Below are 25,000 nucleotides of genomic sequence, written 5' to 3'. Positions count from 1 at the left end.
TGGGTTGGACGGTTTAACTGGGGTCTGGGAAGCCAGAAGGCTGCATCAGGCCCAGTCTGATCTGGCAGTGTTTCTACAGCTGGATGCCCTTCCTAACACCAACCACTCCGTGAGTGTAGTGGGTGCTTTTTACGTGCCACCTGCACAGGTGCCAGACGGAGCTGGCAAACAGCCACGGACGGATGGTGCTTTTTATGTGCCACCGGCACATATATATATATATATATATATATATATATAGATAGATATATATATATGGGGGGGATTTAGTGTGTGCCTCCATCTCCACTCAGTAACTTGTGTTGGTTTGTTTACATTCCCACAACCTAACAGTTCCGCAAAAGAGGCTGATATAAAAGATACAAGACTTAAATAAGCACTTGGTTCGGCTTGTTTGATTAAACCCATTAAGGCAGTGTCCATCATAGCTACAGTCCAATGACGGAAACAAGCAAAAAGATAAAAGATACCAATTTGTTTTTTGACTTCCTAATCATGTTTTCTTACCTATTAATAACCATTCAATTATACATCAAGTGTCATTTCTAGGACTCCAGGCTCCGACTTTTATTGATTAGAAGCAGTTTCTTTGGTGCATAATTAGTTAGAGTTGCACCACACCATAGACAGCTTGTTGTAACTAACAGAATTTATATCACAGAGACCTCAGTCTGTTGGAAAGTGCTACCAAATTCTCTATGAACTTTGTTGACATCATTGGGTTGTCAACCAACAGCATTCATTCTTGGCATTTACTTTTCTGCTAGAGAAAGCTTCATCCATATTACTATTCTGTATGCCTCAAACATGGGGTCTGACATTGGTCCTGTCAGTTGAAGCCATATAAATCCAGAACTTGCAACAAACAGATTCATTATACCTATTTCTTTATTACCCACAAGGGGCTAAACACAGAGGGGACAAACAAGGACAGACAAACGGATTAAGTCGATTAGATCGACCCCAGTGCGTAACTGGTACTTAATTTATCGACCCCGAAAGTATGAAAGGCAAAGTCGACCTCCGCGGAATTTGAGCTCAGAACGTAACGGCAGATGAAATACGGCTACGCATTTTGCCTGGTGTGCTAACGTTTCTGCCAGCTCGCCGCCTTAAAAGTTTAATTAGTTACCAAGGTTAACACTTGCCTTTTATACTTCTAGGAGTCAATAAAATAAAGTACCAGTCAAATACTAAGGTTGATTTGAACAAGTTCTTTGTACAAAAATACATGGCTTTGTGGTTGCATTAGAAATCAATATGCAAAACAAAACTGTCTTGTAACTGTAGCCATACATGTAACCAATGTAACTGACTGCATAACAACACTAGATTTTTGTACAAAATTGTTGTTTATCAAAAATATTGTTATTGATTGAATTTACCAGGTGCTAACTTCTGTGTTGCAGCACTCCCTTGCATTTTTAATTATTGACTTTTCTGGATGCCAAAAGAATAAACAAGGCATTACACGTTAAAGTCGTGACAAAAAAATGAATTACAATGTCGTTAGCGCTTTTTGATAATTGTTTGTTATTGTTGTTAAACATATTAAATTACGTTGACCCACAGCCAATAATTTTTAATAAGATGGAACGAGAATGAATTAATGGAATTCATCTCAGAGCATAACTGGTAGTTAGACAAATGAATATACAGTGGTGCTGTCAGTAAGTTGAGAGTCAGCCATGAATACAGTAATGAATTTAGCGTACAGCTAGGGGTTCACCAGGGATCAGTTCTCATCCCACTCTTATTCTTTGTAGTCCTACAGGCCATAAAAGAGGAATTCAAAACTGGGTGCCCATGGGAACTGCTATATGCTGATGACCTTGCTCTTATTGCAGAATCTTTAGCAGAATTGGAGAAGAAATTCCAGATATGAAAACAAAACCTGGAATCAAAGTGCCTTAAAGTTAACCTAGCAAAGGTCAAATTTGTTGTTAGTAAGAAAGAAGATAAAACTCTTTTCCATCAGGTAAATGGCCCTGCTCAATACGTAGGAAAGAAGTTAGAAGAACTTGCATTTGCTGCACCCAGTGTAAACTATGGATACATAAGAGGTGCAATGGAATCACAGGTAGATTAACAGTAAAAGTCACCTTTGTATGTGGCAGAGGTGCAGGAACGATAAGCACTAAAAGTACATGCGACTCATATTTTCTCAAATGCCCAGGAGGCTCACTTGAGGCTGTAGATAGTTTCTGTTACCTAGGTGACCAAATTAGCAGTGGAGGAGGATGCTCTGAAAGTATTATTTCTAGACTAAGAATTGAGTGGAGGAAGTTCAGAAAGCTTATTACCGCTGTTGGCAACTAAAGGACTCTCTCTCTCAGAATGAAATGTAGACTGTATGATGCTTGTGTGTGAATGGTTATACTCCATGGTTATGAGACATGGGCTCTGAATGCAGAAGACCAGAGAGAAATGAAGGTAATATGCTCAGTTGGATGTACAACAGCAGTGCGCATGTTCAACAAAGTGCAAATGTATTGTGAGAAAAGTTGGACATAAGAGAAATCAAATGTAGCATGCAAGGGGAAAGACTACATTGGTTTGGACATGTGATGCATATGAATGAGGACAGCTGCATAAAGATGTGCCGATCACTGAAATTAGATGGTACATGCAGAAGAGGAAGACATAGGAAGACATGTGATGATGTGGTAAGGACCGATCTCTGGATGTTGGGCCTCATGGAGGAAATGACAATGGACCAAGATGTTTGGCGATATGGGGTTCTTGAGAAGAGCCACCCACCTCAGTGAAACTGAGTTCTAGAAGCACTGTGTATCCCACCCGCACTCAACAAGAAAGCGTCTCACATATTCTACCACAGCAAACCAAACTACATCTCTACATCTCTTCTCTTCCACTCATTTCCACTTCATGCTCTATGCTTACCTCCCGCTGCCCAACACTGTCCTCTTGGCCCTTTCCTGCTGTATCATTGCTCTCCACTAGCTCCCAACCTGTGTATTCCACCCACATACCCTGTCTCACTGTGTCATTGATATCTGCTAACACCAGCTGGCCGAATCGTTAGCACGCCGGGCGAAATGCTTAGCAGTATTTTTTCATCCGCCGCTGCGTTCTGGGTTCAAATTCCGCCGAGGTCGACTTTGCCTTTCATCCTTTCGGGGTCGATAAATTAAGTACCAGTTACGCACTGGGGTCAATGTCAATCGACTTAATACGTTTGTCTGTCCTTGTTTGTCCCCTCTGTGTTTAGCCCCTTGTGGGTAATAAAGAAACAGATATCTGCTAACCCCCGGCCTGTGTGTTGCACCCACACATAACAAAAAAAACTTTTCACACACCCTGACCCAACAAACCAATCTACATCTCTACTTTTCTTTTCTTCCTCACATTTCTTCCTTCATACACTACGCCCGACCTTTCACTCCCCAATCCTGTTCTCATGGCCCTGTTCCTCTGTATGATTGTTATCCAGTATCCCCCACCCCCAACTCTACATATAACCAAGTTTTTGCCACTCCCCCCTCCTCTGCATTCTCTAATCATGCTTCCTTGCAATATCCTGCCCCTTATATTATGACATTTGAACCTCAAGGGTTTACCCTGGCACTTGTCACCATCTATATCCCTCTCTTCCTTTACTCAACCATCCCATTTATATTCTGATCCCTGTCCATTTTGAGTATGCCTGGCACTGTCACTATCTCTATCCTACTGTCTTCCACTCTCTCTCTCCTTCTCCCAGACTTCCCTCAGGTTGGGTAACTATGTATTTCCTTTGAAGCAGAGCATCTGTTTCTACTTTCATTCCTGATCTCCCCCACCACCACCACCACCAGCAGCAGCAGCTGGGTAACCTTGTACCTCCTCTACAACAAGACACCTGTTTCTGTCTCAGTCTCACTATAACCTTTCATCATCTGACACAAGATCACCTCCTCCAATGCCCCCGCCCCTCTCAAAAGAGTTTTTTTTTTGTCTGGCAAGTACTTGGTAACCCTGTCAGTGCAGGTGCCTTTTAAAAGGACCCAGTCCACACTGTGAAATGGTTTGTATTCGGAATGCTTCCAGCTGTAAAAAACCATAACCCCTGTCTCTGATACAAGACTAGAACCCTGGTAATCTGTTACGGCAACTACCCAGTATACCTATCACCTAAACCCCCATATTTTATATATATATATATATATATATATATATATATAAATTCAGGATGAATACTTGATAAGTGTATATCCCAGCTAGTTGCAGAGGTGAGAGGGTATATGCATCAAATGAAATAAAAAACAGAACACAAAGGATGTCGCGGTACATGTGTTTCAAGCTTTATAAAACAACCTGTTCTTACATCAATGTATAATCGACATAACAGATGGTTTAAAGCTCTCTTCAGCCGCATGCAATTGCTATGCCAAAGAATTACATCACATTATGAAATTATGAAATTATATATATATATATATATATATACATACATATAAAGATATATATATATATATATACACACACATATAAAGATATATATATAAATATGAATTGAAGGCTTCAAATGTCCCGTCCGTGTTTTTTGTATCGTCTTCTAAATGTTTTACGTTCTTGTCCCAGTTTGTATTTTTCTACATATAATATATATATATTAATATATTATATATTTATATATATATATATATATATATATATACATATTTATATCTATCTAGATACATCTATGTGAATGTGTGTGTGTGTGTGTAATCATATTTACATGAATCAGCAAAGGAGTTTCATGTTGATACTAGAAAGAGATGTAAAATTCCCCTCAAATTATCCTATCATAAAAAAAAAACCTTCCTAAAAAGCAAAAACAGATAATGAAATGTTAGAGACACTCTGATCAGAAAATTAAACCATGATGGTCACAGCTGGAACAACTTTAGTCTTAAGTCTGCTTTATAATGAGCTAACCTGGTGCTAAAACATAACAAGAATCAATATTGATATTTGATTGTATCCTGCTGATACACTCCATTTTGTTAGGAGCAAATGTGGGAAGATTGAACCTACATGAGATAACTGCCAAATATCCAAATATATCCCAAAATTATACTTTATCCTCTTCAAAATAGAAGGATACTTTGTATTATATTGCCTTCGATGCATGATGACAGAAAAAATATATAGATGGTTAGAATGCCTTTGAGCACAAGTCTATCAGATCAGGTCTGTCCTGGGGCTAAATAATAATGACTATAATTTGTTTTTGTTTTTACTCTTTACTCTTTTTTACTTGTTTCAGTCATTTGACTGCGGCCATGCAAATCGACCCCAGGACTTATTCTTTGTAAGCCCAGTACTTATTCTATCGGTCTCTTTTGCCAAACCGCTAAGTGACGTAAACACACCAGCATCGGTTGTCAAGCAATGCTAGAGGGACAAACAAAGACACACAAACACACACACACACATATATATATATACGACAGGCTTCTTTCAGTTTCCGTCTACCAAATCCACTCACAAGGCATTGGTTGGCCCGGGGCTATAGCAGAAGACACTTGCCCAAGATGCCACGCAGTGGGACTGAACCCAGAACCATGTGGTTGGTTAGCAAGCTACTTACCACACAGCCACTCCTGTTTTTGTTTTTTGTTTTTTTATCAGAATTAAAATCTTTCTAAAGACAAACCACTACTGCTACTCTTACACTAACACTCCTCTGACTACATCTATTTTAATTCAACATTTTAACTTGACTGCTTGCTGCAAAAATGTGTTTTAAATGTCACTCCTTAATTTCAGCAAGAGCTGTCTTCTCTTAATTGCACAATTCTTTCTTTTAGTAATCTTATATTACATGTTTGTTTGTTTTTTTCTGTGTTTGTTTTTTTTTATAGCTTTCTTTAAGTAATGTATTAAAGAAAAGTATATTAAGTTGCCTTGCAATGTCTGTCTACTGTCACATAAAGACAGAAAACATCAATACATCCAATCCTTATTAATCACAGAATGTCTAGAAACAACAGAGACTGCACTAAAGTCACCCTGAGTTACTAATTATCTCTTGATATATGGATACATTAATTATTTGCTATTTGACAATTGTATTTCAGTTTTTGTGGTCAATAGTATTATATTCATGGCACTAGAAACCATAGCAACTACAGATGGAGAAAAAAAACACTATGAAAAAAATATTCAAGATTGGTTTTGGTTAAGTTGAGCGACTTAAAAAGAATAGTCAAGATAGTGTTAACATATTTAATGCAGTGAACATTAAAAATCTTGTAAGAAATAATTCATGTGATAAGGAAAAGGCAACACTGGATCAGTGACAAATATTGCTGCAAGCGTTTTGGAATGGATGGAGGTGTGGCCTATGGGATAAGAAGTTTGCTTCCAAACTATGTGGTTTCAGGCTCAATCCCATGGTGTAGCACACTGGACTAGTGTAGCCCCAAGTTAAACAAAATCTTGTGTAGATTTGTTACATGGAAACTGAAAGAAGCCTATTAGCAGCTAACAAACGAGACTGATACAATAAATACCAGACTTTAAAAAATAAGTACAGGGGTTGATTTACTGAAGATGTGCCATGCCAGGATACCTTTCAAGATGGTATATATATTATATATATATATATATATATATATATATATATATATATATATATATATATATATATATATATGTATCAAAAGTTTCTGGACTTGTTATGTTTAATAAAAAATAACCTTATTTAACCAAATTTTAACATCATCCTCTTGGAAATAGTCACCTTGCACAGCAATACACTTGATCATAACCATTCACACACAACTTGCAAAGTAAATGCAGCAAATGTCACTGAACCCACTGCCTCATGAAGGTCACTGCTAGCTCTCATTGTGCATTGAACTGTGTGCTGTAGTCTGTTAGTGTGCTACAGAATTAGTCCAAGAACTTTTTCATACCACTATGGTATATAGGAACACATATTTATGTATTATGTATGTGTATGCTTGTGTGTTCCAGTATGGTTGTATACATTTGTGTTTCTCCTGAAATTGAGCACTATATTCAATGCTCTATCTTTTACTCTTTCACTCTTTTACTTGTTTCAGTCATTTGACTGCGGCCTTTAATCGAGCAACTCGACCCCAGGACTTTTTCTTTTGTAAGCCCAGTACTTATTCTATCGGTCTCTTTCGCCGAACCGCTAAGTAACGGGGACATAAACACACCAGCATCGGTTGCCAAGCAATGCTAGGGGGACAAACACAGATACACAAACACACACACGCATATATATATATATATATATATATACATATGTACGATGGGCTTCTTTCAGTTTCCATCTACCAAATCCACTCACAAGGCTTTGGTCGGCCCGAGGCTATAGTAGAAGACACTTGCCCAAGGTGCTATGCAGTGGGACTGAATCTGGAACCATGTGGTTGGTAAACAAGCTACTTACCACACACCCACTCCTGCTGTGGTCATTTCTCTTGACGACAAATCATCTGCTGGTTTCATGCTTTCCATGATGTGTGAAAGAAAAGATCCTTTCTTTTAAAACAAGTAAAGATTAGTGACAGGAAGAGTTTTCGTTAGTAAAATAATGTCACTGCATATATACCTTACCTATAGGCGGCGAGCTGGCAGAAACGTTAGCGCGCCGGGCGAAATGCTTTGTGGTATTTCATCTGTCATTACGTTCTGAGTTCAAATTCCGCCGAGGTCGACTTTGCCTTTCATCCTCTCGGGGTCGATAAATAAAGTACCAGTTTCACACTGGGTTGATGTAATCGACTTAATCCCTTTGTCTGTCCTTGTTTGTCCCCTCTATGTTTAGCCCCTTGTGGGTAGTAAAGAAATATATATACCTTACCTATACTAGTAAAATAATGTCACTGCATTATATATATACCTTATCTATACTAGCATAAAAAAGTAGTTGAAAACTGTTTCTGTGTGTGTGTGTATGTCTGTACATGCACATGCATGCAGACACACACACACACACACACACACACACATACAAACATATGTGTTTGTGCATGTATCTTTCTATGTATGTATGTGCGTATGAGCAGTTACTGGTTACAGACGAAATTTCTTTATGTTTAATTGATTGTATATAATCACATTTTAAACTCTGTTTCCTATATGGAAATGTGGATAAAAGGTTTGATTTTTCTTAAAGTGGCTTCATCGTAATATATTTTTATGCTGAATACCTTATCTTAGTAATAAGCTTTCAGTGGTTTGTGTTAACAACACAAATTTGATTCTTGTTTGGAGCTATTCACTTACCTTATGTTGCCAAAATCTTCGATATAGGCATGAATATCATACAATCTCATTTCCTTGCCTCGATAAATTTGAGACTATAAGCCAATATAAGAATGTAATATATTCTTATAGATTCATCAGTTTTGGCATTTTCCTTCTTTTTTTTTTTTCTTTCTTTCTTTTATTGAGAGAACTGCTGTTTGTTCTTATATACAATTTATGAACCAAATTTTGTCTCATGAGATGCTTGAACTAACGAGACACTTAATTGTGTTATTTGTGTTCTATATTGATTTGAGACTTCTTGAACAACTTATTTGATTGATCCGGTGAATAACTTTTTGCTATTTATCCGGTGAGGTTTGTCCTGCTGAAACAAGTAAATTATTATTATTGACATTTTTCTTTGTAAAATTGAGTTTCTTCCACCTCGCTGTATCATGATTAATTCGTATAGACAGTCAAATTACCTTAGCTAACGTTCCTCAACATAATTCACCCCGTTGTTTATAACAAACAGTAATTCTAAGTATGTCATTTTTCTTTAAAGATCAGACAAATTAATTTTACTTCAGCGACGATGATCAGAGAAATGATAAATTGGTGAGTGGTCAGCTGCAATGGCTAAAATGGGACCATAATTAACAAAATAATTGACTTTCAGATCTTCAGGCTGTGGGGGAGAAACAACAAAACTACAGTAGCAGTTTATAATAATGATTGTCCAACTGAAACCAAGACGATTCATTTTGTGATTAAGTATAACTTCACCAAGCTACATAAATCCATAATTTCATTTCTATTGCTTTGTCATACATAGATTTATAGTTATCTAGCTGATAGATCATATTTGTCCATCATATACTTTTATTCTTAATCTGTTATCCAATTTTATTTCTTACCAGAAACATGAAAACAATGAAAGCTAAAATTGGGGATTTCTGTCAGTTTGTTACGAATTCTTGATCAAAATCCTGGAATTACTGATATTTTCTTATCCAGCTTAATGAGGTTTTAAACATTATAAATATAATCCTTATTGACAAATAGTAACAATTTTGGATATTTTAGTCAAGGCTTTGTAAATGTTCACACATATTATATGAATGGAATGTGAGATGATTTAGCAACCTGATGGGCATCCATTTGCATGAGCTAAAGGCAAATTATTGAATTTATGCCCATAATGAGTGCAGTTAGCTGAAAAGAAGGCTGTAAATATTTCATCATTAGTCGTGTTCTTGCTTTTGACAGCAAAACTGAAGTTTCAGTGAGTCATTCAACTTTGGTTTAAAGATACTGTATATAAAATATTCTTACACAGACACACACACATACATACATATATATGTATTTACACACACACACACACATATATATATATATATATATATATATATATATATATATACAAGAAAAAAGCAACAAGAATGGATTAGTTGTTCAGTACAATTGTTTCATACGAAGAACAGCTTTATTAAAAGCTGCAAATATTGCAGCTTTTAATAAGCTGCTCTTCGTATGAAACAATTGTACTGAACAACTAATCCATTCTTGTTGCTTTTTTCTTGTTTATAATCACCCCACATTATTTTATGGTTAATACCATATAGATTTCTGGTGCATCTAAGTTAAATACCGCATTCATGTGAATTCATTGGAACTCACTTGAATCTTAATTGTGTTTTACTGAGAATATATATATGTATATATATATATATATATATATATATATATATATATATATATTTATATATTGATAAAAATGGTAAGACACCAAAAGAATGAAAGAGACCTCGATATTATGTAAATAGAGGAATTTATCAGTAAATGTAATATGTGACAATTATTCTGTAGCCATGATAAAACTCTGAGTTTCTGATGCCGAGGTGGAAATTCATGCCGCCATCTCTTCAGTTATCAAGCCATCAGAAAAAATGCTGTGAAAAATGACCGTTATTGACAAATAGTAACAATTTCGGAATTTCCCTTTGTATAACGATAATTTTTCATAGCATTTTTTCCAATGGCTGGATAACTGAAGAGATTGCAGCATGGATTTCTACCTCGGCATACTTTGGTTCGAATCTAGATTTTATTGTTTCCAGTCAGAAAACAACAGTCTGGTTCTAGAGTGATGATGTCAATGCAGACAAGGCCAATCAAATTTGTTATGATACTAATAAGAGAGCATTCTAAGAACCAAGAAAGAGTAACAAACAATAAGGAGAACAGAGGGTGCATTACGTTAGGGGTTGTTCAATATCAGATGTTGTTTGGCAAAGTCTTGGTAACATGAAGAGTCTGCAACACAAACGACCAAAACTGCTATTCACTTAAAAATTACACAATAGCATAGGATACTCACATTCATTCACTGTGTCTCTCTCTCCATATATTTTTCTGTCTCATGCTTACATTATTACAGAATAAGATACAACAACAATACTGTGTGGATGGTACTTTCTTGTGCTCCTCATTGGACCACAGTATCCAATACAATCTTTTCTCAACAAACATATAATGAATCAAAAGCAATGATTCTCTCACCCATTCATTTTACCACCACCGTTCATTTCTAATGGTTACATGACTAAGCAGATCTTCATTGATGCTAAATTTATAAAATATTCTTACACAGACACACACACATACATATATATATCTTCATTGATGTCTCACTATCTACAAAGATGTACAATATTTATTTTTTCCGATGACCGGATAACTGAAGAGATGGCAGCATGGATTTCCACCTCGGCATCAGAAACTCGGAGTTTTATCATGTCTACTGAATAATTGTCACATATTACATCAGTTTGGTATTAAAGTCTTAACAATTCTTCATACCCCAAATATATTTTCATTCCAAGATCAATTATATAATGGTTTGATTTACAGTTATTTACTTTACTGAAACCAAATAACATCGGTATCATAACAAGGAAATAACACTGAAAGAAAAGAAAAGAGTAAAAATGAACTTTAAGATGTTTAAGATAGAACTGAGTTGCGTATCACTTCTTTTGTTTTTATACTAAAATATAAATATTGTACATCTTTGTAGATAGTGAGACATCAGCTTCAGGTGAAATTTATTTTTTTGATTTGGTGGAGTGAAGCCAAAATATCAGTAAACACTTTACAAAATGATAGTTATATACTGTAGAACTTTCTAGATTTAACAAGAAAACACACAAAAAAAAACACACACACAAAGTAAAAAATAAACAATAAGTACATCATAGTAGTACTTAGATATTGCAAACCAATTTTTATTTTGTTTTTTTTTAATGTTAATTATTTATTGAAATAAATATTAAATATATTTGTAATTCCTAAAGAGACCATTATTTTTAATATGTCAAACAGACTGACAAATTATTTGAATTTTGTTTTCCTGATTTTTTATATTTCATATAAGAATCATTTACCATAAAGTTAGAGACAGCTGTAGCTACCATGGAATGCAAACAACAGTTTCAGTCAGTGAAACATTGTTTTGATAATATTCAATGTTGTATTCTTTAAATCCATTAAAAAGTCATTACTTCTTCTCAGTTCTTGCATATCATTAAATTTTGGAAATCAGAAAATTTCATAATAGATGCATTCATAGTACATAGACAGAAAGGCATGGTTAGCTGTGTGGTTAAGAAGCTTGCTTTACAGGCCACGTTTGGGGGTTCGATCCCCTTGCTTGGGTTGATAAAGATTTCAAATGTGAAAAATCTTACATGAAAACTGTGAAGGTATATCAGTTATCAGTTGTGTGTGTGTGTGAGAGAGAGAGAGAGAGAGGAGTGTGTGTGTGTGTGAGAGAGAGAGTGTGTATATGTGTGTGTGTGTGTGTTTGTGTCTGTGTCTGTGTACTATACATATATATATATATATATATTTTTTTTACTTGTTGCAGTCATTTGACTGCGGCCATGCTGGAGCACCACCTTTAGTCGAGCAAATCGACCCTGGGACTTATTCTTTTGTAAGCCCAGTACGTATTCTATCGGTCTTTTTTGCCGAACCACTAAGTTACGGGGACGTAAACACACCAGCATCGGTTGTCAAGCGATGTTGCGGAGACAGACACAGACACACAAACACACACAAACACATACATATATGCATATATACAACATGCTTCTTTCAGTTTCTGTCTACCAAATCCACTCACAAGGCATTGGTCGGCCCGGGGCTATAGCAGAAGACACTTGCCCAAGATGCCATGCAGTGGGACTGAACCCAGAACCATGTAGTTGGTTATCAAGCTACTTACCACACAGCCACTCCTGCGCCTATATATATATATACTAAAATTTGGTAAAATAAACAAAAATTGTACAGTGAAATTGATGAGGTGAGTGAGGTGTCCAATATTTCAGACTGTCTTTATCAGGATTAAGATATCAGGATTAAGATAACAGAAAAGGCACCAGAGTTTGATCAAATGACTGCAACTGATGTTGCCGTCAACACAAGACGACATGAGCTTACATACATAGACAGATGAGAGAGAACCTAGCGTGAATGGATATGAATAAGGATGGGCAGGTTGACTTAGATGTTATACACGATATTTTTATGGTTATCTCTATCACCTTAACATAATGAACATTAGTGCGTTTTTTTTTTTAATATTCAGGTCAGCCCAGATTGAACATATCTATGATTAAAAACAATCCAGTGCTGACTATGTGGAGGCACGTGGCCTAGTGGTTAGAGTGTTGGACTCATGATCACAAGATTGTGGCTTTGATTCCTGGACTGGGTGTCACATTGTGTTCTTGGGCAATACTCTTCATTTCACATTTTTACAGTTCACTCAGCTGGCAAAAATCAGCAATCTTGTGATGGACTTGTGTCCCATCCAGGTAGAGAATATATTCACCATGGAAAACTGGGAAGCAAGCCCTTATGAGCCAGCATGACTTAAAAAGGAAACTTTACCATCTTTAGTGCTGACTGTACCATCTTCCTTCGGGTTTGAAATATACAAGACATTTTCCGGTTTTTTTTAAAGATATTAGGGTGTGATTAGAGAAAGGTTTCATTGCTTTCTTACGGCAGGACAATAAACCATATACAGCAGTGATTCTCAACCATTTTTATCAATGGTCCCCTTTGATTACAATTTTATACTGGTGGACCCCTATATCCATTCGATGTATCTAGTCTTATAGATATTTCTTTTAAAATTTCTATTTTGTTTTTCCACACATTAACTTGTGTAGGTTTGCACTAAACATATTAGACTGTGTAAAATGCTAGAGAAAGAAACTTGTATCATGAGATGAACGCATCTAAGACAAATTTCTTTCATGGATCCTTAAAATACTACAGTGGATCCTTAATTCACTGTTTGCTTGTGTAGACTCTCAAAAATCTTATATGGATCCTAAGGGGTCAAATGGACCCTGGTTGAGAACTATTGATATACAAACTGTCTCACTTGTCCACTGGCTTCCTAATGATTAATGACAATTACTAGAGTCTCTGAGAATACCTATCAAGTTCTATAGTTAAGAGATGAGCAATTATGTACATTATTTACATTATTTACATTTGACAGATATTTGTCCTCGTCTTGTTTGTTGTTAACACAACATTTCGGCTGATATACCCTCCAGTCTTCATCAGGTGTCTTGGGGAAATTTCAAACCTGGGTTCTTATTCCTAAAGTATTTTTCGATGTTATTATTATTATTATTATTATTATTATTATTATTATTATTATTATTTCTGAAAGGTGGGTGAATTGTGCAAGAATGGCCAGTATAAATGGACCAATTCTGAGGTTTCGCCTGTAATTGAAAAAGGTATTATAAAAGGAGAAAGGGGCTCTCTACCACCCTTTTGATCAGGCTCTCGTTGGCTTTTATGGGTTTTTCCACCAGGAACCTTTCGTAACGCCTCCCCCTATTGGGAGTTTTTCGTTGTTATATTATTTGATTGGTACACTGTTTTTACACGATTTTTTCACAAACGGACAAAACCCTTTGTAACCTTTCGTCCTGTTTTGTCCCTTTATGTTTTCCAATCATGTTTGTCAGTCCTTGTGGCCAATAAAAAGAATTAATTATTATTATTATATTATTATTATTATTATTATTATTATTATTATTATTATGATTATTATTATTATTATAGGCGCAGGAGTAGCTGTGTGGTAAGTAGCTTGCTAACCAACCACATGGTTCCAGGTTCAGTCCCACTGTGTGGCAACTTGGGCAAGTGTCTTCTGCTATAGCCCCGGGCCGACCAATGCCTTGTGAGTGGATTTTGGTAGACAGAAACTGAAAGAAGCCTGTCGTATATATGTGTATATATATAAGTGTGTGTGTATATGTTTGTCCTCCTAGCATTGCTTGACAACCGATGCTGGTGTGTTTATGTCCCCGTCACTTAGCGGTTCGGCAAAAAGAGACAGATAGAATAAGTACTGGGCTTACAAAGAATAAGTCCCGGGGGCGATTTGCTTGACTAAAGACGGTGCTCCAGCATGGCCGCAGTCAAATGATGGAAACAAGTAAAAGAGAGTATTAACAACAAACAAGATGAGGACAAATACCTATCAAGTGTTTGAAACTAATAGTTGTATACTTCGATGACTTCATATAAACAACCGTTCCATCAGAGAGATTGAAAACACTTGCCTAGGTTACATGTAAATTCTTGGGCTGCTCCTTATCTTTTAGAAAACTATTCAAAAGCAAAATGCCATTGCAGGTCTCTATCCACTTTCAGTTCATTTCTGTCTACAGAAACGCATGAAATTAGATAGAAGGAAAGCAAACAATAGATTTTCTGTACATCTTCCATTACTTACTATTGGTTTTATTTAGAAATTCACATTGATAGATCAGCCATCTATGTATGGAAATTTAGTATTCCCCTTCAGCATCTCAAGCACCACCTCTTTCTTATTCTAGTTAGGTACACTATATTCATCAAACTTTTTTTCACCACTTATATTCTCTTCTCTAATGAAGGCACTAAACCTATTTTCTGCAAAATCACTTCATTTTCGAACCCACTTCCTGAGCCCGTTTCTTACTAGTGTGAGTAAAGATAAATTCATGGAGGAAGATAGTCAGCCCCTCCTGGGGATTTTTGTTACTTTAGCTTCTATAAGATGAAGAGGAGAAAGAAAAGAAAAAATTCCAATTAAGAGAAATCGAATCTCTGAGAAACAGAAATCTCTCCAGGCCATTTATTGTCCAAAATCACTGATTGTTGTTACTGATATTGCTAACTATGATGGAAAAGAAAGAATGGATATTTTCAATATTTTCGTGAATGACTTGAGTGAATGTAAGGATTGATCACTGTTCTGTCAACTGTATTACTACCTCTATTCTTTTCAAAACAAAGTATTCTAAAGAAAAATACTACACATGATGGCAGAAAATACACTTTAATCTTTTCCTCAAATTATAGAAATATTCTGTGCAATTTCTTGTGTTTTTATTAAAATTACATCCATAGTTTTGGATTGGCTAGGAAACTAAAGGAAAAGTAACATTCTATTTTTTTTCCATACTAGACATCAAATGTGTCATACAAATGTAGTCTCTTTCCTCCACTTTTTCCTTTTACCCTGTTTGTTGCAGTGCCTACATTAACCAATACCTGACCAATATAGCAGCAATCTTGAGACGACGTTGACTACTGTGAGGACAATACCCACAGGCAATATATTTGTAAACATTCTTGTAGTTTTTGCTTATTAAATGTTTCTATATTAGAACCATTTTCTTCGATTTATTTAGCCTATATGTGTCTGTGTATGTATGTCTGTGTCTGTGTCTGTGTCTGTGTATATGTATGTATGTGTAAAGAGTTATCGTTCAAGTTACCTTCAGGAGATAGTTTTTCAGTTTACGTCAAGTAAAATGATAGAAAGTAAATCTTGCAGCCTCCAGGCATTGCAAAAAGACTGCTCACATCGATTTTTTAACATCTTTGTCATCAGGGAAATATTCTGCCAAACATTAATATTAGATCGACCATCTTCTGTTTTTAACGCATTTTGTTCATAGCTTTTATTTTTCAATCTAATCTAAATAGAATACGTGGCTAATAACTTCAGAAATTTATAATGTTACGTTTCAATTCTACTAGAATCACGAGTTGTACACAGTTCAGATATTGATGGTTGGCAGGAAAAAAACTTTTAGTTTTTAATGATATAAAGTTCCTGTAACAATGAAATATGTCACTCTGACATCGTACCAGGGAGCCTTCAATTTGCTAGAAATAATAGTTAAAATTGCTAAAGAAAGGAAGCAAATTTTTCCAGGAGGACATCATCCTTGGTGAAGGCAACTGGCCTAGTGATTAGGGTGTTGTAGTCATGATCATAAGGCCATGGTTTCAATTTGCAGACTGAGCAGTGTGCTATGTTCTTGAGCAAAAGACTTAATTTCACATTACTGTAGTTCATTCAGCTGTAAATGAAGTCCAGCAATAGATAAGAAGTTAACTCTGAAAAGACCATCACCATGTTTAGAGAGGAGTATTGAACATCAATCTCATACATGCCATATAAACTGGGTTAAACTCCAGCCTTATGATTCCTAGAGCCCATGGCAAGACCTTATACTATTCTTTATGAGGGGTTGCTGGAAATATCTTGGCTTTAAGGGTATTATGAAAGGGCTGGCTGGAGGCCCAACCTTATGAGTCCTTTTTTATAGGGCTTAGAAAAACTGAAGGGCCACTGCAATAAGTATGTGAATCTGAGAAGGGAATATGTTGAATAAAATCAAAATAAACTGATCCTCCTGTATTTTCTTTTGCCCAAAGCCAAGAATTTTCAGGAACCCCTAATATATATTATACCTTAAGTAAAGATACCTTGTGGTCGGAATGCCTACGATCAGTGCTGAATGGGGACAGATTGGACTACATGTGTACATTGTCATCCTCAAGACTTACAATATAGCTTCTCTTTTTCTTTTTATTTCTTGTGCTAATTACTCCTTAAAGATTTGAACTTTTAAAGACGTGAACTCAACTTAATTTCATGTAAATTATGATTGAAGTATATTAGAACCAAACTATAGGCAATTTTCATATATACAGACATACGCTCCCAATACACACACATGTATGTGTGTACATGTATATGTGTACACATATAAAGAGAATGAGGGAGAGAGAGAGAGAGAGAGAGAGAAAAAAAAGAGACAGACAGACAGACAGAATGAGGAGGGAAATTATATTTAGGCTAGTCCATTTGTTTAATTTGCACTCATTGATTGTAATTAGTACTTCTCTGGATCATTACTTAACAATGAATTGTCATTGTTGGTGGTGGTGGCGGCATCATCATCATCATCATCATCCTCCTCGTCATTCTTATCAACATCATCATCATCATCATCGTCATCATCATTATCATCATCATCATCATTTTCTTAATGTCCACTTTTCCATGCACAACTCAGACAGTATTTGTTTGGGCAGATTTCTCTATGGATAGATGGCACTCCTGTTCCCTTCCCTGTGGTTGGACACATTTTCATGGAAAACTGCAAACAAGGGACTACACTTGTATGAAGGTGATGGTAGTTTATAAGTATTCTGTGATGTCAAAACCTAGGGTCAAAAACACTTATGTGTTTACACATTTATACATACATGCATACTCTTTACTCTTTACTCTTTTACTTGTTTCAGTCATTTGACTGCGGCCATGCTGGAGCACTGCCTTTAGTCGAGCAAATCGACCCTGGGACTTATTCTTTGTAAGCCCAGTACTTATTCTATCGGTCTCTTTTGCCAAACCACTAAGTGACGGGGACGTAAACACACCAGCATCGGTTGTCAAGCAATGCTAGGGGGACAAACACAGACACACAAACACACACACACACACACACACACACACACATACACACCCTTATACATACTAATACATACACCAACCCTATACATTCACACGTCCAGACCCCTCCTACGCACTATTAGCTGGTCCTTCAACCCTATTACCAACCCTATTATCAACCCTATTATCTCCCCTTATTTCGCTCTCGCGTCTCATGTTTGATCTTTGACCTCTGGCCGAAATCAGATCGCCATGTTGATTCATTAGCTACTGCATGCATTTTTTTCTCTTCTTCTTTCTGTGTTTTTTTTCTCTCTGTGTATCTTTCTGTTGAAGAGCGTAGGCTCGAAACGTTAAAGACTTGTTTTATTTATATTTCCTGAGCGCCATACTAATACAATTGTTCGTTTGTTTTCCACCTGCCTTCGTCTTTTGTCTATTTTCATAAAGCTTCCCGTTATATATATATATATATATATTTATATATATATATATATACATATACATATATACGACAGGCTTCTTTCAGTTTCCGTCTACCAAATCCACTAACAAGGCATTGGTCGGCCCGGGGCTATAGCAGAAGACACTTGCCCAAGATGCCATGCAGTGAGACTGAACCTGGAACCATGTGGTTGGTTAGCAAGCTACTCCTGCACCTATTCTATAACTTTTTCAAACTAAAAACTTCATTTCAATTATTTCTTGTATTGAAGTCAGCAGAGGCAGTGGGTGCAAAATATCTAGAGGGTCAGATTAAATGTCTTATGGCATTTATTTTATGATATTCATTTTCAACAAAACTCAGGTGAGACCCACAATAGTGCATTGCTCCAACACCTGTGTCAGTGCTTTTGTAACATATACATATACATGTGCATGCATACATATACACACACACACAATTACCTGAGGCAGCTTTTAAACTTTTACTGTAACAGTCTGTGCTTCATGAAAATTGGATAGTCTTATGCCAACTCCACCCAAGCTCTCCTCATACCTCATCCCATCTCCTCTCATCACCTATAACCTGCCTGCTACTTCCTCACCGAGACCCTACATCAACTATTATGTCCTGGATTTTGTTCCTTTCTCAGAACACGGAGCCCCTGAGATTCCCTATTGTACATGTTTCTCCTGCAGCTTTCAGGAGGAATATCAAAAACGTTGCTCACACAGGTCTTGAGGGTTTGTCATGCTTCAAAGAATCAGACTTTTCCTCCAGACCAAGCAAGTAAAAAGAAATTGAATAAGATATACTTTGCCCCAGCAAAATGGTGGTGCCCCAGCATGGCCACAGCTTGTGAGCTGAAACTAAATAAAATAAAAAAAAAAGAAAAACTCTATAGCACTTGTTCACACACATACACACATATGCACACACACCACACACATATGCACACACACACACACACATACACACACACACATACACACAGATGCACACACATGCCGATGTTGTGTACAGGCAGGGATGCAGAACATGAAGTGTATTCTTGGTATGCAGAAACCTAGAGTTTCAGTTTCTATGTCCATTCAGTTTCAATAATACCATTGATGCATCTAGAAAAGGCATGAACATCACATTCTTCCTTTCTTCTCCACTTAAAATATTTGCACTTTGTTAAAAAGTAACCGATATTAAGTCCTATGGATGGGCAATAAATACTCATATTAGAAATATATTGGTTTTCACACTACTTTCAATTTTCTTTCTAAATTTGTTTATCACCTCTGGCTGTTGCAATTTGGGAATTACAAGTACAGTAAAGAATCGAAATATTTGCTAATATTTGTTAAATTGAAATAAAATCACATTACTGAATAGCTTTTATTTATAAAATCTTAATTTGAAAAGCTATGGGGAATAATCCAAGTGGAGTATTCATCATTCATATTTAACAAGGCTTCGAAGAAAGAAAATTATATGAAGTATTAAGTAGCCATTGGCTATAAGAATTATCTGATTGTAACAACTTTCATGTCAGGAATTGAATTTTCTGGACTCTTAAATTTATTTTTATTCAGAAAATAATGTTTCATTAAGCATATATAATTAGCTGCGATAATCTTGTGTTTATAAATAAATCATTATGGATCGATAGGGAAAGTATATCTAAAAATTTTGGCTGATCTTTCTGTGAGTAACAGTTGATATTTCATGTACTATTCTCATCAGCATACTGGAACATAGCAGCTAATATACATAGATTTCAGATTGTATCACATAAGAACTGTCTAACTGATTAGTAATCTTTTATTCAATGCTATGATCACTGACTCACAGAGTGAGCTGTGTTTATCTTTTGACTTGTATTTGTTTCAGTCATTGGACTGCAGTCATGCTAGGGCACTGCTTTGAAGGGTATTAGTTGAACAAATCAAGCCCAGTACATATTTTTAAGGCTGTTACTCACTCCAATGGTTTCTTTTGCTGAGCCACTAAGTTATAGGGATTTAAAACAATCCAATGCCAGTTGCCAAGCAATGTGAAAAAAACAGAAACACACACACACACAAACACACATGCACGTGTGTATATACACACACTTACACACACACACACATTTACGCACACACACTCACACACACACACAAACACACACGCACGTGCACACACACACACACTTACACACACACATATTTACAATGGGTATGGGATTCCACACAGTTTCTCTCTAAAAGATTCACTTACAAGGCATTAGTCAATCCATGGGCTATAGGAGGAGATATTTGCCCAAGGTGATACACTGGGGGGACTGAACCCAAAACCATGTGGTTGCAAAGCACACTTCTCAACCACACAGCCACACCTGCACTTTATTATTATTATTGGGTTAAAGCAGACAAGGTGGAATTGGACAGCATGTGACAATCGTTGTTTCAGGCCATTGTATAGAAGACATGTCAATGACCTCATGTATGCCTCTTTCTCATTGACAAAGGCTCCAAGCCAAAACAGCAAATTTTCTTCTTTTCCATATGACAAACCAATTTATTTCAGTTTCCATTATTTATACAAAAAGTCAGCCAACATTAGCTTTCTCAGATCAGTCTCTTTATTTCAAATTTTAACTTTTCTTTAGACCACTTGAAGTTTCTGGAGTTATTATTAATGTTGTAAAAATTATTGAATGCTCAGTCTTAAAATGCATTTGTGTTAACACTCCTTGTCAATAACTAATATCAGTTCTACATTAAGTCCAGTGTTTCACCTTGACTAATAATTTTGCTTTAACACTTTATCATTAAATTTTCCCTCGGTAGCAACAAAAATGTCATAAAATACAATTAAGGTAGGCGCAGGAGTGGCTGTGTGGCAAGTAGCTTGCTTACAAACCACATGGTTCTGGGTTCAGTCCCACTGTGTGGCACCTTGGGCAAGTGTCTGCTACTATAGCCTCAGGCCGACCAAAGCCTTGTGAGTGGATTTGGTAGACGGAAACTGAAAGAAGTCCGTCGTATCAGCCGAAATTGCTAAGATGATCCGGTTCCCGATTGAAGATTAGAGGCTTCGAATGACCCGTCTGTTTTTTTGTGCTGTCTCTTTGTGTGTTTTTGCGTTCTTGTCCCATTTTGTAATTTTTATATATAATTTATATACATATATATATATGTATATATATTTATATATATATATATATATATGTATGTGTGTATATATATGTTTGTGTGTCTGTGTTTGTCCCCCAAAAATCGCTTGACAATCATCGCTGGTGTGTTTATGTCCCTGTAACTTAGTGGTTCGGCAAAAGAGACCGATAGAATAAGTACTAGGCTTACAGAGAATAAGCTCTGGGGTTGATCTGCTCGACTAAAGGCGGTGCTCCAGCATGGCCACAGTCAAATGACTGAAACAAGTAAAAGAGTAAAAGAGAGAGTAAGAGTAAGGTAACAAAGAATAAAAATGAAAGCACTTATCTTGTTACCCTCTTCTCAGTTTCAAAACATTTAATTCTAAGATCAAAATGTAAATTAATTAGGGAGATAATTTAATCAAATATCCTCATGTTTTGATCACTGGATCAAAATGTTTTTAAAATGGTATTGAGAATCAAAATACTAAGGTTTAGAAGTTTGTTTCCCAACGACATGTTTCTAGTTTCAGTCCCATTGTGTGGCACCTTGGGCAAGTGTCTTCTACTATAGCCCCATGTCAACCAAAGCTTTGTGAGTGGATTTTGTAGATATATGTGTGTATATACATGTGTGTATGTGTGTGTGAGTATGTATGTATGTATGTCTGTATAAATATAATTTATCACTATAAGTTCGCATCACGAAGTAAACCAACAGAAATTTCTAAAAAATTCCATTAGAAATTTCTGTCAGCTTACTTCGAGACGTGTACTTATAGTGATAAATTATATGGATATTGACGATTTGTCAATTTTTGGCATATTTGGCATTAGAACTTTTTTCTTTCGCTCTTGTTTATAAGTTGTTTATAAATTTAACCTTTAAAGGTATTTTTTAATATGCTGGCCATTGGTAGAATTTTTTCGAAAAATTTTATCCTATATTAGATGTTAGCCACACACATTTTTTCTCTCCTTGTTTTTCTCTCCTGTAGAAGAGCGTAGGCTCAAAACATAAAAGACTTTTTATATTCCTGAGTGTTATACTAATACATCTGTTTGTTTTGTACACCACCTGTCTTCATCTTTTGTTTTTTTCGTAAACTCTCCCTATATATATATATATATATGTGCATGTGTATATATATATATATATATTATATATATATATATATATAAATATGTATATACACATGCATATACGCTTTTAACTCTAGTATATTTTTATAAATCTATGGTGAGAAGAGTCCCAACCATGGCTATTTCATTGTTTCTCCCTAAAACTAAATTTTCTTATGTCTCCTCATACTTTTGGTGTTATTTGAGGGAGAACTGTTGGCTAATTCTTGCAGTGTGACTAACTACATAGAAGTTCTTTGTTTGGTAGTATTGTAGATGAGCATAAAAGAAATCATTTTGGTGAAAAACAACTGCTAGGTAGGGCTTCAAGCTGTACTGGCTTAAAATTGTGGCACAAGGCCAGCAATTTCAGGAGAGAGACATAAGTTGGTTATATCAACCCTAGTTCAGCACTGGTAATCATTTTATCAACCTCAATGGTATGAAAGGTAAGGCGGCGAGATGGCAGAAACGTTAGCACACCGAGCGAAATGCTTAGCGGTATTTCGTCTGTCGTTACGTTCTGAGTTCAAACTCCACCATGGTCGACTTTGCCTTTCATCCTTTCAGGGTCAATTAAATAAGTACCAGTTAAACACTGGGGTCGATATAATCGACTTAATCCGTTTGTCTGTCCTTGTTTGTCCTCTCTGTGTTTAACCCCTTGTGGGTAGTAAAGAAATAGGTATGAAAGGCAAAGTTGACTCCAGCAGCATTTGAACTCAAAATATAAGGTCAGAAGAAATGCATCTAAGCAATTTTTCTGTCAGCTCACCACCTTAAGGTTTGAAACTATATTAACACTTATTTCTGTTCCTTTCAGACCCATCTTTATCGTTAGTTGGGCCCTGGGAAGGTAAAACTGTTTTGGTCTCTTTTTCTATATTTTGTTTTCTTTCGTTATTTATTCATTTACTCTCTTTTACTCTCTTTTACTTGTTTCAGTCATTTGACTGTGGCCATGCTGGTGCACCGCCTTTAATCGAGCAACTCGACCCCCAGGACTTATTCTTTTTGTAAGCCCAGTACTTATTCTATCGGTCTTTTTTGCCGAACCGCTAAGTCACGGGGGACGTAAACGCACCAGCATCGGTTGTCAAGCAATGCTAGGGGGACAAACACAAACACACAAACATATACACACACATACATATACATATATATACATATATACGACAGGCTTCTTTTGGTTGTCAAGCAACGCTAGGGGGACAAACACAGACACACAAATATACATGCACATACATATATATATATATTTTTTTTTTTTTTTTGTACTTGTTTCAGTCATTTGACTGCGGCCATGCTGGAGCACCGCCTTTAGAGTGGTGAAAGAGTACAGCAGGGATCACCACCATCCCCTGTCGGAGCCTCGTGGAGCTTTTAGGTGTTTTCGCTCAATAAACACACACAACGCCCGGTCTGGGAATCGAAACCGCGATCCTCCGACCGCAAGTCCACTGCCCTAACCACTGGGCCATTGCGCCTCCACATATATATACATATATACGATGGGCTTCTTTCAGTTTCCGTCTACCAAATCCACTCACATTTATTTTAAAAATCAACAGCAAAATGAAGACAATGCAAAGTAAAGGTATTGATCATTATCAACCAATCTATTTCTAGAAAGGTATTTTGTAAGTTATTATCATACGTTTGTTCAAACATACTTTCCCTACTAAAAAACAAAGCCAAATACATTAAACCAAGTACAGTAAAATGAGTGAATCTGTGATATATAATTCTGGGGCTGTATAATTCTGGAGTTTGGAAACATTGATTTATAGTGTATGTTGTTTAGACATTTTATATCTAAAAGATATAATTTTCAGGAAGACAAGAGAAACTAATTACACCCTCAACTTGATTGTGTTTGTGAGAGCAAGTTCAAAACAATGATGTATGGTAGTTATAGAAAAGAGTGTATTACTCATGACCAAATTAATTGATATACACACATGTGTGTATGTATGCATATATATATATATATAAAGGGAAAGTTTACGAAAATAAACAAAAGACGAAGGCAGGTGGTGTACAAACAAACAGATGTATTAGTATAGCGCTCAGGAATAGAAAAAGTCTTTTACGTTTCGAGCCTACGCTCTTCTATAGAAAGATACACAGAAAAATACAATGAGAGAAACAAGGAGAGGAAAAAGAGAAAAAAAGGAGAGAAACAAGGAGAGAAAAAAATGTGTGTAGTAGCTAACGATCTATCATGGTGTCTATATATGTA

General features: G+C 36.1%; 1 protein-coding gene across 3 annotated transcripts in view; it reads left to right on the top strand.

The window, feature by feature from the left end:
• Positions 1-25,000, top strand: part of LOC115218739 (protocadherin beta-15-like) — a 296,321-nt gene that overhangs the window by 217,136 nt on the left and 54,185 nt on the right. Inside the window, exon 3 of one of the 3 annotated variants that reach the window (XM_036508585.1) lies at positions 15,843-15,884. The exons of the other annotated variants lie outside the window; for them this stretch is intronic. Coding sequence (XP_036364478.1) covers positions 15,843-15,854 — 12 coding nt within the window. The 3' untranslated portion in view covers positions 15,855-15,884. Of the gene's footprint in view, positions 1-15,842; positions 15,885-25,000 lie in introns of those variants that run through there. 3 annotated transcript variants of the gene reach the window in all.

The sequence above is a fragment of the Octopus sinensis genome, linkage group LG14, assembly GCF_006345805.1.
Source record: "Octopus sinensis linkage group LG14, ASM634580v1, whole genome shotgun sequence".
In the NCBI taxonomy this organism is placed as follows: domain Eukaryota; kingdom Metazoa; phylum Mollusca; class Cephalopoda; order Octopoda; family Octopodidae; genus Octopus; species Octopus sinensis.
This window is presented reverse-complemented; position numbering and strand designations above follow the sequence as displayed.